At 51.9% G+C, this 17,300-nt stretch overlaps 4 protein-coding genes across 7 annotated transcripts in view; 2 read left to right on the top strand and 2 right to left on the bottom strand.

Annotated features, from left to right (window-relative positions):
- MTF1 (metal regulatory transcription factor 1) overlaps positions 1-1,176 on the top strand; it is a 37,290-nt gene extending 36,114 nt beyond the window's left edge. For all 3 annotated transcript variants that reach the window (XM_011230624.3, XM_034649534.1, XM_034649544.1), the window contains one exon: positions 415-1,176. In XM_011230624.3, the coding sequence (XP_011228926.1) occupies positions 415-842 (428 nt within the window). In that variant the 3' untranslated portion in view covers positions 843-1,176. The remainder of the gene's footprint in view (positions 1-414) is intronic.
- A 5,190-nt stretch (positions 1,177-6,366) lies between these two features.
- C2H1orf122 (chromosome 2 C1orf122 homolog) lies at positions 6,367-7,524 on the bottom strand. 2 transcript variants are annotated; one of them, XM_034649560.1, is made up of 3 exons: positions 7,507-7,524; positions 7,082-7,283; positions 6,367-6,836 (listed from the first exon to the last, which is right to left on the bottom strand). In XM_034649560.1, the coding sequence occupies exons 2-3, from the start codon at positions 7,127-7,129 to the stop codon at positions 6,741-6,743; spliced, it is 144 nt and encodes a 47-aa protein (XP_034505451.1). In that variant the 5' UTR covers positions 7,130-7,283; positions 7,507-7,524; the 3' UTR covers positions 6,367-6,740. The 2 variants fall into 2 exon arrangements, with proteins under 2 accessions (XP_034505451.1, XP_034505448.1); XM_034649557.1 differs by lacking the exon at positions 7,507-7,524 and adding an exon at positions 7,376-7,498.
- YRDC (yrdC N6-threonylcarbamoyltransferase domain containing) lies at positions 7,503-11,300 on the top strand (the record flags this gene model as incomplete). The annotated part of the gene is made up of 5 exons (XM_011230630.3): positions 7,503-7,732; positions 8,306-8,420; positions 8,544-8,663; positions 10,028-10,170; positions 10,510-11,300. Coding segments are annotated over 5 exons (669 nt in total), but the record flags the coding sequence as incomplete, so codon positions are not given.
- A 91-nt stretch (positions 11,301-11,391) lies between these two features.
- On the bottom strand, positions 11,392-15,715 carry MANEAL (mannosidase endo-alpha like). The gene is made up of 2 exons (XM_011230623.3): positions 15,645-15,715; positions 11,392-13,642 (listed from the first exon to the last, which is right to left on the bottom strand). The coding sequence occupies exons 1-2, from the start codon at positions 15,713-15,715 to the stop codon at positions 13,006-13,008; spliced, it is 708 nt and encodes a 235-aa protein (XP_011228925.1). The 3' UTR covers positions 11,392-13,005.
- Positions 15,716-17,300: the final 1,585 nt, after the last annotated feature.

The raw sequence follows: 17,300 nt of genomic DNA, 5'->3' as shown, positions 1-17,300 counted from the left end.
ACAGGAAGCTCGTGGGCCGGCTCTCCTTGGGCCAGCCCTAGGTGTGAGCCTTCTGGAATCCCAGGAGAGGAGGGGATGAACTGGGTCTTCAGAGACAAGGCCCAGAGGTACGAAGAACAGGTCAGGAAAAGGGAAGCATCTGCTGTCGCTGGCATGGAGGGTACAGGGGAGAATGGCTGGAAACGAAGCTGGAGATCCAGGGTCACATAGTTGGTGTGTGTGGCTTTCTGAGGAAAAGGGACTTTGCCTTGGAGGGGATGGGGAGCGTCAGGCAGAATAAAGCCCGGAGCGTGGCATCCTCCCTCCCCACCGTCCCTGCCTCCACGGCCCCCGGCGCTCACGTCATCTGTACCCCTGTCCCTCGGCCCCTGCCGGCGGCTACTTGAGGAGCAGTGTCTCTTGCCTCTCTCGCAGGGAGCTCGGTACAGCAGATTGGCCTCAGTGTTCCTGTGATCATCATCAAACAAGAGGAGGCGTGTCAGTGTCAGTGCGCGTGCCGGGACTCTGCCAAGGAGCGGGCGGCGGGCAGGAGGAAGGGCTGTTCTTCCCCACCCCCTGCAGAGCTGATCCCCCAGCCTCCTGACGGGCCCAGCCTGAAGCTACCACCGCAGACTTTTTCCTCACCCCCTGGCCCCCTGTCGTCCTCCTCCGCTGTACCCTCTTCCTGTGAGCAAAGCAGGCAAGCAGAGACTCCTTCAGACCCTCAGACAGAAACGTTAAGTGCCATGGATGTGTCAGAGTTTTTGTCCCTCCAGAGCCTGGACACCCCATCCAATCTGATTCCCATTGAAGCACTACTGCAGGGGGAGGAGGAGATGGGCCTGACCAGCTTCTCCAAGTGAAAGGGCCACACGCGCTCACCTCCAGGGAAGGGGGGCGAGCGGGAAGCGTATGGTGCGGTGCCTGCCGTCATGGGGGGTCAGCAGTTCGAAGTATGAAGAAATCTACTGTTTGAAATCCTCACCTTTCAGACGTATTTTCTTTAGTCATATCCCAGGAGCATCCATTTTAAGGAACTGATCTTTGGAAAAAAAAAAAAACCAACAACAAAAAAAAAGAAACAAAAAAAGCTAAGTTATAAATGAACTGTTTGGCTGCACTGTATGTCACTTTTGCTTATTGTCATGTGAACTTGGAAATTAAGGTTACTCGTATGCATAAACATTCGAAATGAAAGGGCGTGGCTTCCATCAGTCTGATGCTGCCCATCACCTGCACTGGGGGCTCTGTGGTTTGGGCAGCAGAGTTCAGGGTGTCAGGTGTTGCTCCTCCCTGTGCGTCTTTCGAGTCTGAGGCTGAAGCTGGCCCGGAAGGCCAGACCCTCGCTCCATCAGAGGGGGACGTGGCCGAGGCAGGTCAGACAGCTGTGAGCCGGACAGGAACTGGGTGAGGTGGTTTTGTTGTTTGCTCTTGGTGTCAGTGGAGCTCAGGGCGACTGGGGCAGGTGTCATCCAGCAGCCAGCTGCAGCATGATGGGTAGCTAAAAGCCTGGCCCGAGGCTGTGTGGGTGATCGGGTCTGTGGGGGCCCTGGGCGAGCTGTTGACTGCTGTCTGTCCGTGCGTGTGCAGAGAGGCTCTAGCCACATTATAACAGTCTTTGCCTTCCAGGTTCTTTCCCTCTCTCGGTTGGCGGCCCGGTCTTGCAGATCGCAGTGAATTTTTCTTGGGGAATGTCTCTGTTTTGTCCTAGAGTGGACATGTGGCTTATGGCCAGTGGCGGGGTGGTGGTCTGCCTGCCTTTAATGGTATTTTCTTCCTCAGAGCGGAAGAGCTGCATTTTGCTTATCGGGAGAAGGTGCAGCTTTAGGGGAGTTTTTTTGTTTTTTGTTTTCTTTTTTAAGGCGGCATGTAATTGGCAGGCCAGGTGTCCTGGTTCCAGGTTCTAGCCAGGCTTTTGGTTGCCCCTCCCATCTCCGCCTCTCACCCCTCTGGATTTTGCATACAGTCTAGTACAGTGCAAAGAAGGATGTGACTTGCTCAGCTTAGTCATGTGATTTCTAAACAAAAACAAAAAAACAAAAACAAAACAAACCACAAAACGATGATCTTCTACTCAGGGTAAAACAAAACAAAAATCCCCCTTCCACCAAAAAGCCTGAAATGTTGCAATAAGTTATCTCATTTGGAATGTTTCATTGAGTTGTGTTATAGGGAAAAAAAAAATTTTTTTTTTATTTGTGTATGGAATTATATCCATCTGTCTGCCTTTGGCTCCAAGTCATTGCCTCTTTAAAATAAAACCTAAAATACAATTCACACTAAAATGGAAAGTTTCTCTCAACTGGCTACATTAACGTAGTCATGAGTGCTCACCGGGCTCATGGAGCTCAGAAATGAGCCCTGGCCCAGGCCTCTGCCTCCAAGAGTCCCTTCCCTGCCCTGAGCAAGGAACAGGGAGTCCACAAACAGGGCTGCTCTTCTGGGTCAGCACGGTCAGGTAGAAAGCAGCCATAATTTTGCCTTTTTTTCCATTCCCTAATGTAAAGAGATCTGCACGTGTCACTTCTGTTCTCTGAGCTATTACTCAGGGCCAGCTAAGAGAGTATCCAGAGCTGATCATTTATCTGGGGGCCCAGAGGCCCTGCCTTTGGCAGAATTTCAGGGACGGAGTTGGACAAGAGGGCAGAGGTAGTAAATGTTGTTACTGCCATGAGGAGAAAAGGACTTTCCCCCAGGTAGCTGGTCGTTTCTCATTCCAGGAGTCTAGTGCGGAGAATCCCATTTCATTCTGATCTTCTTCACTCCCTTCCCCCAAAGGGTGGTGGGTTCTGGTGACCACTGACCTCAGCAGAAGTTGGTAAGGGGGGAGGAATCTTCTATTACCACAGTGGCTTAGTCTTCCTGGAAAACCAGTTGCTGAGCGTGGCTTGTCCTTGGCTGTCTCTGGGTCTTACTCCCATAGGAAGCTTTGAGGCAGGAACCTCGCTGTTTTCTCTACAACTTCTGGCAGAGCAACGCGATGGGGTCCCAAAGGTAGCTCATATCAGAAGGCATGAATGACCTCCCCACATACCAAGCCTAGGGGGGTACCTGGGATTCGGTTCCCTGGGAGCTGAGGTGGGAAACAGGAGCCCAAGGAAGGCCATTGGAAGTGTCCGTGGTTTCATGATCTCTTCTTTCTAGTTAGCCAGGACTGTGCTCCTATTGGGCCTAGCTAGGTCAGTGGCTTTTCTGCTCTCCAGAGATTTGGGGGAGGGGGGAGGGTGATGAAGAAGCATCTTAAAACAGTATTTAGGCTGACAGATTTTTCTAGTTAAGTATCTAACTTTTGAGGGCGACTCAAAATTATAATGGGGATTATCAGAGCCAATTAGCTTTTGAAAAATCAGGAATGTGCTTAAAATGCTAGCGAGTGGTTGTGAAGAGCAGGTCTTTTCCACAGGGCAGGCGGTCTTACCTTCCTCTTACAGAGCTCTTTCCCTCCCATCACCTCCTCCAAAGCCTGGCCTCTGGTGCCAGGGACCTCAGGAAAGAGCAGGCCACTGACTAAAGTGGAGCTAGAAAAAGAGCCTTCATGGAGAGTGTGCTTTCCCAAACCCAGGAACGAAGCTGTGGTGAGGTTAGGGAAGGGCTGCAGACTTGGGGCAGGTGAAGCCAAGCCTTTTTCTAACCATGGTAACCCTAACCATTTCCACCTGGTGGACGTAGACGTCCAGGTCCCACCAGCATCTCCAGCTGCACCGCCCCTTTACAGGGCGTCGTCAGCACCAGGGACTGGAGTTCTTGGACTTAGGAAGGGCTAGGAAACCGGCAGGTACCCCCAAACTGCCTTAGGGATGTGGGCCCTTCCCCAGCAGGCGGGTGGGACATCGAGGGGGAATGGCCCTGCCTCTCCTGGGGGGTCTGGCCAGCCTCATGGGGCCTCACTAGTTTGGTGACAGGAGTTGGTGTCATTTATTAAATTCTACCCCTTTCCCCTTAGAAGGAGATCATGGTACAAAGCCCAGGAGGGGCCTTAAGGTGTGAAGACCTGTCTGGGTAGAAGCTAGGGACTTCTCTCCACCAGCTCTGGGAAAGTTAGTAGATTGGAGTTTTACCTTCAGGGTCAAGGCAGTGGACTGATGGGGATCATGGAGGGTGGGTGGGTTTTCCTGAGAGACTTTGTATAATGCTGAATGTGTCCAGAGGGAGGAGTTTGCAGAACCTCATATTGGTATATTAAAGAAATAATAAAATAAAAAAGCACTTTAGGTTATTTTATCTTTAACCCAATTGCTGCAATTTCTTTTGTGTATATATATACATATATATACTTTCCACAAAGTTTTATTTTTTGCTCAGAATAAAAAGTTAAATTGAGGTGTGAAAAGAAAAGCACTTACCTTGGTGCAATATGTGTAGCTTGACGGTCGTTGTCCCATGTGGCCCAGGCCTGGCCGCGTTTTTCTGCTCAATCAGCCCTGTGCTGTGAGGCTGTCTATAGGGAAACACTATTATGCATTCTCAGCAACCGCTCAATCTATGCAAGCCTTCCCTGTGTGCCCCAGGGCGCCCCCTCAGGCTCTCTGAAGAACTGCTGCGGGTCCTGTTTTCTTCTGCTGACTGTTGAGGCCCTTTCTCATCACTTCTTGGTCCCTTGCCATCTTGCCCCGCCTTCACCATTACAAAGTGATGCCTGAAAGGAAGGAACAGGTTGTTCCTAGGTAGAAACCTGGCACCTTCTAGACTTTTCTATGTGTAATCACGTTCATTGTCCTTAATCTTAAAGACTTCTCCAGAGTCACTGAAACCATTGATTTGTGGAACTGCAACAGTATTGCTAGAGTTTACATTTTCCTCCACCACCAATCAGAAATATGTTTGGGAGGTGCTGGTGGTGGTGGGGGAGCAGGCAACATGAGCCATTTCCCTACTGCTCCCCTCACCGCCCGTGTTGGCTCTTTAAGAAAAAAGGTCTCCAGCCTTCATTAAATCCAGTAAACAAAGCTGTTAATAATCTGCTTTATCGACTTTCTTCCTTCCCCCATGTTCCCTTTTTGTCTTGGAGGGTGGGGTGGGGAGGACCCCCCTCCCATTTTATCTTCAATTCTCAGGCCTACCATAGAATAGAGAAGTTTTGAAAAAACACTTCAGCCAAAGCAGAAGGATTTCCACAGATCAATATGCAAATGGTCCTGCTGTGACATGGATGGGAAATTGTCCATTCCCTAATATTGGGGGTGGGGTGGGGGGAAGCGACAAAAGGGAATTTTGCATATTTCTGTTTGGTAGTCAGTTTAGCCTGTTTCCTCTTGCGTATTTTTGGGGGGCAGGGAGAGGGTCCCGTGTTTCCTCTCATGCCCTTTGGGGAAGCCGATGATCACTGTTTGAGCATTTCTCAGTTACTCCTGTTCCAGAGGGCTTCTCAGTCTGCACTGAAAAATGCAAATTAAACTGGATCTTATGTCAGTGTGTACATAGTACAAGCTTTTTTTACTGGAAGCAAAGTTTAAAACCACACACTGCCCTTTTGGTGGTGTGCCTGCTGGGCCAAAAATTGGGTGATAATGTAGTGTCACTTTCTCAGCTCAATGCAGTTTCTACTCTTTTTCTTATGGGAAAATTTTTCATAAAACCTTTTTTCACCAAAACCCAGGGGTGTTTTTTGCAATATCCTTGTTATCCTCGTAGTGGTGCCAAGTCAGAGGCCTCTCTTGCCCTTCTCCCACATCCTTAGGCCTCCCTAGGGCGCCTTTGATTCAACAGTCTACAACCTTTGTTGTGTTTTGGAGAATGTGGGGGGGGGGTCAGAGTTCAAGGTGGCTGTTACCTTTCCCTGTCAACTCCTCCTAGTCCCTTTTGGGGAAGGTGGCTGGAAACAGGTTTTTGCTGAATCTCTGGCTCACATCTGGTCAGGAAAGGCAAGACCCACAGAGAGCCTTCTTTTTTGACACGCACTAGTAGTCATTGGCCAGAGGTCTTGGTGACAGTTTTTTAAATCTCAAATGGTTTTATTTGGATTATGTGAAAGCCTATCAAATTTATTTAAGTGTGAAACATGGGAACAACGGACTTCCACTGAGCGATATGAAAACGTTACAGGTTCAGTACTTCCAAAGGAAGAAACCTCCAAACCCAAAAAAGAGTAAATATGAATTTGTATTTTTGAAGAATGTGAAATAATGGTGTTTGCTTAATTGCTCATTTTGTATAAACTTAATATTGTACTTTAAAATATCTGCTAAGAAGTGAAAATTTAACTTTTTGAAATTGAAAAAGCAATATTAAATACTAATGAAATCCTAATTAAATGCTTATTTAAATCTGGTAGTATCTGTGGCATTTCTTCCCAAACCTACCCATGCTTGACGATTTTCCACTACTTACCACCCACCCCACCCCAGCTGAGTCTTAGGGGACAGAAAGGAAAGGTCCATCACCAGGAGAGTCTGCAGGTTTCCTTTTAATCAAGGCTCTGCTAAAAGTGTTTTGTGGGACTAGGAGCCCCCAAAGCATGAAATGGACATGTAACACCACCTGGATCCCCCAAAGCAGGCCAGACCACTCTGGAGAGCACTGCTGGTCTGCCCAAATCCGGGTAATCAGACTGGGTATTTGTTGGCTACATTTCAAAGCTCAGCACTGCCTTCAGCCAGGATGAAGTGGGAGTGAACCCAGCTGCTAGCAGAGCTGCCACCCCAGGCTGAGAGCCAAGTACCAGCCACTGCCAGTGAAGACTGGCCCCTTTATTGAAGGGAGTTGTTCAGAGTCCAGCCACCAGCCCCGGGAGGGATAGAAGTCAGGGCGCCCATCAGGGATGGTCAGGGCTCCGCAGCTCCATCGCCAGCATCCTTTGGAATGCCACCCCTGGCGGAGACAGCTGGCTGGGGAGGTGCTCCGGATTTGGCTGAGACGTTCTGGTTGGAACAGAAAGGAAAAGTGAGGCTGGGAGGAAAGGCCTTGGATTAGGCCCCGCAAGGATATGGCCACTTGGCATTCAGATAGCACTTAACTTTTCCAAAGCCTCTCGCCCAGATGAAAGGAGGTTGGGGGAAATAGCGGTGGGGGACACTCTTCCACCCTCCAAGGGAAGCTAGGGCTTAGCAAGTCCAGCCACGGGGCAGTCCCCACCTCCCAGGCCCAGCCCGGGGTGGGCACTGACCCCGCCACCAGCCGGCTCCGGGCGCCGGCGGCCCAGCTGCCGCAGCATCTCCTCGCAGGCGGCGATGGTGTCCAAGAGCTGCCGCTGCCGCTGCTCCACCGCGTCCAGCAGCTGCTGGGCGCGCTCATCCCGGGGCGGCTGCGGGGGTGGCCTCCCGCCGAGCCCCAGCCCCGCCTTCCCACGGTCCACGCCGGCAGCCTCCCTGCCCGGGAGAGAGCGACAGACACACGGTCAGGGCCGGCGCTCGCGCGGGGTCCAAGCCCCTTCCCCCCGCCCCGACGGGCCCCCTCTCACCCCCGTGACCAGTCTGAGCCTGGGCCCCATTCCATCTCCGCCTGCGCGGCCCGACCACCGCCCCCCTTGGCCGCCCCCCTCCCCAGCGCTGCGCTAGGGCTCCGCAAAGCTGCGCCCCGCCCCGTCCCCACCGGTCTCCTTCAATCCTCCTGGGGNCGCCGGCTGGACCGAGGCGCTGCGGGCCGCCGTGGCCGAACTGCGCGCCGGCGCCGTGGTGGCTGTCCCCACCGACACGTTATATGGCCTGGCCTGTTCGGCGAGCTGCTCGGAGGCACTGGGCGCTGTGTACCGCCTCAAGGGCCGCAGCGAGGCCAAGCCGCTGGCCGTCTGCCTGGGCCGCGTGGCCGACGTCTACAGGTGAGGCCGCCCCGACCCGGCCCCGCTGGGGGCGGCACCGCGGGAGGGGCTTCCGGTGACAGGCTTGGGAGACTGAGGCGCAGAGAGCGGGAGGGGCTTGTCCAGGCTCACCCAGGAATCCGGAACTGGAAATGTGTATCGAGCACTTAACGTCTTCCAGTCCCTGAAAGAGATGCTAGGGCGCAGCGATGAACGAGGCAGACAGGGTCCCTATTCTCTTGGCGCTTTTGCGATAATGAGGGGAGGGGGTCGGGATTCCTACGGTTTAAAACAACAACAACAACAAAGGAAACAAACGTGATAGCTGAGTTTAGTTGGGGATACCTAGAAGAAAAGGAAACACGTAGCGTGATAATGGTGCAGCTGTTGTAGCCTCGGAGACAGAGGCATGTGGGCTCCAAGCCGAGGGTGCTCCTCTGGTGCCCTACCTTCTCAAACTCAGGGAGGTGAAGAGAGAAGATAGATCCCATCGTAGTCCCCAGCGTTCCCTTTTCTAGATCTGCCTACCCTTTGGAATAGGACCAGCAGCGACCCTTCATTCTTGGATGGATTTGTGCCCTCCCTGTTTTCCAGGTACTGCCATGTGAGAGTACCCGAGGGACTCCTGAAAGACTTATTACCAGGACCAGTGACCCTGGTGTTGGAACGCTCAGAGGAGCTCAATAAGGACCTGAACCCCTTTACTCCCGTGAGTCAGATTTCCTCTTGTGTCCCCAGACTCCTGCCATCTGGCTTTCACTAGGATCCAGGCCAGAGCCATTCTCCACCCCTTCCAACCTTTCGGACTATCCTCTTTCCCCTTGCCTTCTAGCTTGTAGGCATCCGGATTCCTGACCATGCCTTCATACAGGATTTGGTCCAGGTGTTCGGGGGACCACTCGCTCTCACCAGTGCCAACCTTAGCTCCCAGGCCAGTTCTCTGAATGTCGAGGTAAGTTACCCAGTCCTTCCCCCAGAAACATCACCAGGCCAGACACAGTTTCCTCTGAACCGGTGGGGTTGATGGTTCACTGGAATGCCTTGCAGGAGGCTCACCCATTTAGTCTGATGGTGGGAAGTCTGTCCGGTTGGCTGGGGTAGGGTAACGGGGATCCAAATTAAAGAATCTTGGAAAGGTTTAATTAAAAAGCTTGAGAGGTGAGGCGGAGAATTGTTTTTTCCTGTTGTCTTTTTAATAATAAGAAACATCATGGTAAATGTAATTCTTTCCCCCTTTTTGTGGTGGTAGCTGTTTGAAAATCTAGTTAGGCAGTAAGTCTTTACAACAGTGCTGTAAAGAAAGCAAAGGCTCTGAAAAGTTAAATCACTTGGCCCAGGGACTCCTGACCCTGTTCTTTTCCCTGGTCACTAGCCAGGTCAAAGAAAGGATCATCATAATTCTGTCTTGACTGCATAGCTTGAAACGGATGAGGACACAAAGAAATGTCACTTGCCACACATTTTTTTTCTTCCTGAACTTAAATGTAAAACATAGCATAGTGATGGGGCTTTCCATGCCCAGACCCAGAGAGTGGCTTCAGGGGCCTTAGAAACTGAGAGCCCAGCATCCTTTCTTATTCTGGAACTGCAGGCTTTACCTGGTGGCTATGCCTGAGGCAGTGGGGATGGGGGTAGGGCTATTCTTGTCAGCAAACAATTGACCCATCCAACACAGTAACTGGTGGTTATGCTTCTCCATCCCAAAGCCAAGGCCTAGCCACCATAGCAGGGTTTTCATGAGTGGTGGTGGTGGGGAGAGTGGGCGATGCTCTAACCGCATAACAATTCAGGCCACGGATTTCGGAGGAGGTATCCTTCCTGCAGCCCAAGGATTGACTGCTGGTGGTGTGCGCATGCAGGCTCCACCCTGTCTTCCTCTCCCTGCCCTCATCCAGAGTTCTCCTGAGATCCAGGAAATGCCCTGGATGAAGTAACTTGCATGTGGTGACACAGAAATTGGGGCGAAAGTTCAGGGTAGAGCCTACATCTTTGGACACCCATCTAGGACTCCTGTCCTTGTACCTGTATGTCCCCAACAGAAGCACCGTGTGGAATCTCCTCTTGGCACAGCTAGATTTTCTTTAAGCTCTAGATAGGTGTTGAGGTACTAACCTGGGGTGGTTCCAAACCTCATAGGATGCCATGTCCTAGGTCCTAACTGACCTTAACTGCATGAGGTTCCTTCCCCTGCTTAGAGGAAGATGCCTCCTGTTTTAGAAGTGTGTGGTCTTCATCTCCTTATGAACGCTGCGTGCAGTGTGACATCATTGCAGATGCCAGGGGTAGTATCCGTGCTCTTCCTCTCCCTCTTCTCAGGAGTTCCAGGACCTCTGGCCTCAGTTGTCCCTGGTCATTGATGGGGGACCAATTGGGGACGGCCAGAGCCCTGAGTATCGCCTGGGTTCAACTGTGGTTGACTTGTCTGTACCTGGAAAGTTTGGCATCATTCGTCCAGGCTGGTGAGTCTCTTTGCTGTGGCATGGGGATAGAATTTGAGGAAGGTTGAAAGGTGCAAAAAACAAAACAAACCCCCCAAAACACAAAAAACCTCAACAAAGTAAAGATTGGCACTCCTATCTTGTCCTGAGCCGGGTGGGCAGGTTTGGAGAAGTGGTGGATGGAGGAGGGCTACGTTTGCTAGTGTATGCTGGCTTTGTGAGGACTCAAAGGATTCATCACGGGTTTGGTGAAGAGAGCATAGTTAAGATCAGAGGGTTTAGAGGTCGCTGATCACCAGACTCTGGTGGGCTCAGAGCTTTGAGAAGTCAAACTTTAACTGCCCTCCATTTCTTCCTCAGTGCCCTGGAGAGTACTACAGCCATTCTCCACCGGAAGTACGGGCTGCTCCCCTCACACTGATGTGCTTGTGCATCTCGGGAAAAGGGAGGGCCCGAGGACTGGTGCTGGACACTGTGTGTCTGTCCACTGGGGACTGGCCAGGCCTCATTGACAGAGGCCACTGGGACTGCAGCGTCCCTAGTCTGACTCATTAAGGGAGTGTGTCTCTCTGAACACTGTAGACCAAGCCCCGGAAGCTGCTGGTTTCATCTCACACCTGGTGGGGGAGGTCGTAGTTATTATCTGTAATTTCACATATCAGCCAAAAGCTGACTTAGAGACTTTGAGAACATTCCTAGGATGGCCTTGTTCTAATAAGTTTCTTTTTAAAAAATCTTTTTTGAAAAATAATTTGAGGAACAGATTTGGAATCCAGTTGGAGCCGCCTCTCTGGCGGGTAGTGGCATTTAAGGTCCAAAGCAGCCACAGCACCAGCTGGTGCTACTCAGAGGTCTCCAGTGACCAGAGGCATGTACTTAGGCACCTGAAGCTGGAACCAGAGTAGGGTAAAGATTGTTGAGCCACAGGCCCGACACTGTTTACTCTGACCTGGAGAGGCCGGTGGTGTGGTATGCGGTAAGGCCTGGTGAAGAGAGTCAGCATTTTGGACTCATGGTGGGAAGTGAGCTCAGTTGGCAAGGGGCGGGGGTGGGGAAGTCCAAATTAAAGAATACTGGAAAACAAATCTCCACTATTCTTTTCAGCCAGTGGCTTTTTTAAATTTATTCATAAAATAAATTATAATGAGTTATGCCTCTAGTACCTTTATTTGAATCCAGTGTGTACTCAGAACCTTTTTATTTATATGTATACCAGGTGTGAAACAGAATTATTCTTGGCTATTTGAACCTTGTTTTTCTTTAATAGAAAATGTTTTGTAAATAGTTTATATTTCTTTTTTTGAATTATTTCCTTAGGGGTAGGATTACAGGGTCAAAGTGTATGAACATCTTTATGGCTCTTGCTACAGATGAGCCTTTGAAAGAACTGATCAAGCTGCAACGAATGAGAATTACTGCTCCTGGTCCCAAGCTTGCCACACTTTTAGTACTTTTCAAACCGTGTATGTGTGAAATGAAGCCTCAGGGTTTCTCCCTTCTGTAACGTACTGCAGGTTGCCATCCAGCGCTGTGCTCCTGTCCTCATCGGCCCTGTCCATTGGAGGCATTACCTAACTGGAGCTGGGGGTCCCATGGTAATCCATAGGCCGCCACCTCCTCCCCTCCTGCCTTGCACCCTAGTCCCACAACTGGGATTCAGGCTTGAGCCCATAAAGTAATGCACGTATTTCCAAGTAGCTACTAAATCTTGCCAAGAAGGTGTTCCAGGGTCTGCTCTGAGGGCCCCAACGAGTATATTCATTTATTTGTAAATAAGCACGGTTAAATATCCCCTCTAAAAATTTCGTTTGCACTCCTCGTTTCTTAAAGCATCCTCACTCTTCCTTGTGCTGACACTGGCCAGCCCGTCTCACATGTCAGTTTGTCACAGCATTTGAAGGAGGGCTCAGAGTTCAGGAAGGCTTGAGAGCAAAAGGAATGCTTACTTGAGAAGACCATGTCATATTTAATTAATACAAATCACAGTAGCACTGAAAATGGCTCTACTGAGTGGGCCTCATTCGGTTTAGTCAGCTAAAGGGAGGGAGGATGTCCTGGTCCTCTCCCTGGAGCTAACTGGTCATCTGGGGAAATGCGGGCTCTGGGGCACAGAGGTATTTTCTTAGAGGAGAAAAGAATTGAACTGCCAGCACTGGACAGAACTGCGAAAAAGGAAAATCTGTGCTCAGGCACTAGCTACAAGGCCACGCCAAATAAGGAAAGCTGGATCCTGGAAGCTTTTGGAAGAAAGGAACCTTTCCATGTGAAGTCTCTCCCCGGTGCCTAGCCCACAGTCAGGTGCTCCGTTAGTATGGCTGAGTGAATGTACAAACGCTCAGGGTTATTTCCCGATCACTGTGTTCAGGAATCTACTGGGAAGGGCTTAAACCTAGAATTTCTCTTTTGGGAGGTTTCAGAGGTGGTTCCCTCACTTGGAGAAGACAGATGCTGTGGGAAGGAGGCTGCAGAGGGAGCAGGGCGCGTGCTCGCCCGGAGCCCTGACCCCTCCTAAGAGCAGTGCCCTGGGCGCTGCTACGCAACACCAACCTGCTGAGTTGTCAGCGCGAAGGGATTATTTACGACAAGATGTGGAGCGGCCCTGGGCTGAGTCCAGTCACCTGCCAGCCTCTTTGGTCCCCTCTCTGGAACCCTGCCTCACTTCCTGTCCCTGCAGAGCACCCCAGCACCACATGCCTGAGGAACGAGCTCTGTTCCACACGGGCCCAGCCTGATGGCCCAGCCAGAGGCGCCCTGCTGCCGACTGGGAGACTGGCAAGTTCCTCTAACCTCAGCTGAACCCTACACGGTGACACCTTCCGGGGAGGCCAGGACGTTGGCACCTCATGGCTAGGCTCCTCACATCAGCCATTGCTCCTTCTCTTTGATGAAGTGCTCTGCCCAGCGGCGAGTCAGCTCCAGGTACAGGCTGGGCCGGTGAGGCAGGTAGTCCAAATACAGACGTGTTGGCGTCTTCTTGGGGATGGCCTTCTCGATCTGGGTGCCCTCGTGCCACTCATTGAAAGATGTGATGGAGACGATCTCGGGCCTCACGGTCAGGGCTGCCTGCAGGGCTGTCTCATAGTACTTGCCATTGACCCTGTTCCGAGTATTGTGGTTGTTCCAGGGCCGGATGCTAGTGTCTATGTAGCCAGGCCCCACGCTGGGGATGAACATGAGGTTGTTGGCATCACAAAAGCTCTTCACAGCTTTCCAGTTCTGATGGGAGGAGCCGAAGGAGAAACCATTGGAGGCGAAGTACGTGTACATGCCATCAAACCCGGCAGCCAGGATGTCATGGGTGTGGCCCTCTTCCACCAGCAGTGCGATGAAGACCCCATCATAGGGGGTGTTGCGTATTGAGTGGGGCCCGTTGGGTGTCAGGAGGTGGGCCCAGGCCTCCGGGGATGTCAGGTATGAGTCGTAGATATAAAAGAGTGGGAGGCTCTTACCCATGCTGTTCTTATAGCGGTAAAATGCACCATGGGAGCCATACCTGAGGAGTGGAAGGGGGAAGAACCTGAGCTGGTGGCCTAGGAGGGGGGCAGCCAGCACAGGTGTAGGACAAGCCATGGATCAGATCTTTCCTGATGCCCAAGTGTGATTTGGGATCTAGCCAGTCCCTACGGTTGTACTCCTCACGCCTCTAAGCAAGAACCTAGTTCCCACCCCCTTCTTCCCAGCCTCAGCCTCCCTTCATTCAAGCTTCACTTCCTTTTCCCACACCATGGCATCCTTTTCTTCCATTGGGACTGCAGCAGCAGCCAGCTAACTGGTCTCCAGGCTCCCACTTCTCATTCCCTATAATCCACTCTCTAAGGCACAAACCAGATCTGACTGCTCCTGACTGAGACCGCAAGGCTCCTGCTACTTGATCTGGCCCTGCCTACCGCCATCCCTGCTATTACCCCGTCTCTACACACCCGCTACACTGGCCTTTTATTCTGCTGTCAAGCTCGTCCTGTCATGGGCCTTTGGATCTGACAGCCCTCTGCCTGGAATTTTCTGCCTGCCGCAGATCTTTGCAGAGCTGACTTGTCCTTCAGATGTTAGCTCACACATCCTCTCCTTAGGCCCACTTGACCACCTGTTCTCAAGCCTAGCACCCATTCTCAGATGTGCTCTAACACAATACCCTGCTCTATACTATTACTTTCTCATAGTATGGGTCACTATTTGATTTTTCATGTGTAACTACTGTCTGCTTCACTGCATCCACACACTAGAATTTAAGCTTTACAACCGGGGCTTGGGACAGTGCCTGGACACCTGAAGGCACTCCAAATATTTTTTGAATGAATGGATGAAACCTGTGAACACTATACAAGCCACTTTCACATATGTTAACTCATGTTAATCTCACAAGATTGAAGGTTAAGAGGTTGGCGTCAGATCACGGATCGGAGGCTGTGGAACTGGACTTCAGACCCAGGTTGCTGACTCCAAGCCCAGTACTGTGTTACTGTGAAGTAGCTGCTGAGGACACCGGCATGCTGCCCTGGGTTCTCTTGACCTTCCCCTCTAAACCTGTCCCCGCCCCCATTTTGATCCCCATCGAAATCCAGGCCCTGCAGCAGCCTTACGTGTCAATGATGTACTTGATGTTGTCATGCAGAGTGATGTCATCCCGGCCCTTGTAGGGTTGGATATGGAAGGCCACCTGCCACAAACAGAGGAGGTACTGGTCAGGGGTGTATAAGGCTCATGCTTCACCAGGGCTTGGAGGATGCCTGGCAACAGTTGGCATAACAAAGATAAAAGCAGCCACTGGCCTTAGGGCCAAAAGAGGAGGGGCAAGAAGCCTGACTGCCTCCCACAGCAGGGCATCTGGGAATCAGTCTGATGGGATGTCACTGGATGGCTAATAGGTTTAAGCTTATGTGCCGGCTCCATGTGATCAGCACCAGCTGTCTGAAACCATGGGAAGAAGTTTGCTGAAGCTGTCAGGCAAGGTGCTCCGATCTGTTAAATATGTTGGTGATGGGCTCAGGAACAGGGGTGGGGCTCCTCTCTGCTGTTTCTCTTCCCTTCACCATAGGATAGGGGAATGACTTATTTGGTTCATTTGGGGGAAATAACTGGACATGCTTAGCTCCTCTCCATCATTCCTCTTGAAAGTGCACCCGCCTACCTGTATCTACTATTTGAGGGTCACCACTGCCTCCTGCTAGGGATCTGAGACATTCAGTTTCTGGGCCTGTTTGGCACTGCCTGCCCTCTATCCAGAGTCAGGGTCTCCAACTTAACGTCTGTCACAGAGATACTTATTCAGTCTTCCATTTCTCCTATATTTAGTTTTCCCAACCCCCCCCCCCAATTCAAGAAAATAAGAGTGACAGGCGCTGTTTATTAGAACACCCTCCCCCCACGACACACACACCACACTTGATGTGTATTTGCCATACCTGGGCGAAAGCCAAAAACGAACCCCTGTGGGCAGAGAAGGGGAAATCTCCAGAATGAGCCAAAAAGCATCTGACCTCTTCTTGGACACTCACCTGGATGTTGTACTGATGGGCCGTGTCGAGAATGGCAGGTACCAGGTCGTCTGAGGGTTCCCCGTTATCATCAGCCATGCCAGGTGGGTACCAGCACAGGACCAGGACGCCTGAGACATACAGAAGCTACTTCAGAAACACACAGTACCCCCGCAACACAGATGCGTTTCCTCCCAAATCGTCTCCAACTGCAAAATGGTTTCCGAATGAAACCTTAAGCCAGGCTCCTGCCAGGTTCACTTCCTGCAGATCAGATCCCAGAGCCTAGCGTCCTGGAGCTGTCCACGCCCACGGTGCTGAAGCTCAGCGGCAGCGGGAACCTTTGCGCACCAGTCAGGGAAGGAGCCTGAGAAAAGCCAGTAGGACTCGAGCTTCCGCTTGCATCCGCAAGAAGTAGAACAAAAGGAAATGAGTGGATAATGCCACACCCATCTGGGAGCCACGGTCCTCTCTCTGGAGAAGAGGGGTACCCCTAAGTTCCCGCAGGGAGAAGAGCCCCACGCATCTATGCTTCCTGAGGGAAATAACATTTGTCTCGGCTGCTTCTTTAGACTAAAATCCTAAGGGATAGTCTCTGTGTTATTTATCTGGTAATATCTCCCACCACTGTCTCTGTCATTCAATCCCCCCACCCCTTCACTAATCATCTCTAGATAAATTGAAATGTGTTCTAAAATCCAGGAAATTCAGTGACACGATCTGAAAGAAGTGAGCCTCTCCACCAGAGCTTGCCTACAAAAGTGGCTCCTAGGGACCTCTTTCCAAGCAGAGTACTTGAAGAAAAGCTCCTGCCCCCCTACTGTAAACAGCAAGGTCCATCATGCAACATGGGCAAACTTTCCTTTCTGCAGCTAGCAAAAACTGGAAGTGTTGCTGCCCTATCCTGTATCTGGTGTGAAATCATGGGCCATTCCAGGCGTCGCTTCTCTGAACCCCACACCTGCAGGACCAGGATGGCCAGTCCTCACTTACCCAAGCCTAGAAGCCCAAGAGACATGAAGACTTTCTCCCTCTCCTTGCTATCCCTCCTTGGGACGGCTCGGAGCAAATGCCTTCTTCCACTGGCCCTCCCGGCAGCTCCGCCCTATGAGAGGGCCCTGCTGTGAGGGGTCAGATGGCAGAGACGGGGGAGTCTTAATACTAGGAGGTGGGGGGCGGCGCCGCGTGGTAAGAACTGAATGAAAATAGGAGGACGGGAGTAAGAAGCCAAGTGGAAGGGTGAGTGGGACCAGAGGCCCGGTGACAGGACCAGCGGGAGTTGGGGTGTAGAAAGAAGGGTGAAGCTGGAGAACAGGGCCGCCCGGGGGTGGGAGGAACTCACCAATGGCGGCTTCCTTGAGCTGGGTCATGTGCTCCCGCAGCACGTCGGGGTCCCGGGAGCTGTAGGGCCCCAGCTCTGGGTAGAAGCTGGAGCCCAGGTCGTCAGGAGGACTATGGCGGCCGCGGGGGTAGCTGGCCGAGATCTTGGGGTCCCAGTGCGGCACCATGACGTGGTCCCAGTGAATGTAGTGGCCCTCGCGCCGCGGGCTCCCGTACCACGAGTAGTAGAAGGCGTGCAGGTCCGAGTAGACGCTCAGACTCTGCCCGGGGGCGGGCTCGGCCTCCGCGGGGGCCGGGCCCGGGGGACTGCCCGGGCCAGCGGTGCGGGGCGGCGGC

The sequence above is a fragment of the Ailuropoda melanoleuca genome, chromosome 2 (assembly GCF_002007445.2).
Source record: "Ailuropoda melanoleuca isolate Jingjing chromosome 2, ASM200744v2, whole genome shotgun sequence".
Taxonomy (NCBI): Eukaryota; Metazoa; Chordata; class Mammalia; order Carnivora; family Ursidae; genus Ailuropoda; species Ailuropoda melanoleuca.
This window is presented reverse-complemented; position numbering and strand designations above follow the sequence as displayed.

Bases quoted from the DNA above. Each gene is read 5' to 3' on its own strand.
- MANEAL (XM_011230623.3), bottom strand. From the start codon at position 15,715: ATGATAACGGGGAACCCTCAGACGACCTGGTACCTGCCATTCTCGACA. The intron at 13,643-15,644 runs GTGAGTGTCCAA...TCCACTCCTCAG, and splicing joins CCCATCAGTACAACATCCAG to GTATGGCTCCCATGGTGCAT.
- C2H1orf122 (XM_034649557.1), bottom strand. From the start codon at position 7,410: ATGGAATGGGGCCCAGGCTCAGACTGGTCACGGGG. The intron at 7,284-7,375 runs GTGAGAGGGGGC...TCTCCCGGGCAG, and splicing joins GGCTCAGACTGGTCACGGGG to GGAGGCTGCCGGCGTGGACC. The intron at 6,837-7,081 runs GTCAGTGCCCAC...TGTTCCAACCAG, and splicing joins CGGAGCCGGCTGGTGGCGGG to AACGTCTCAGCCAAATCCGG.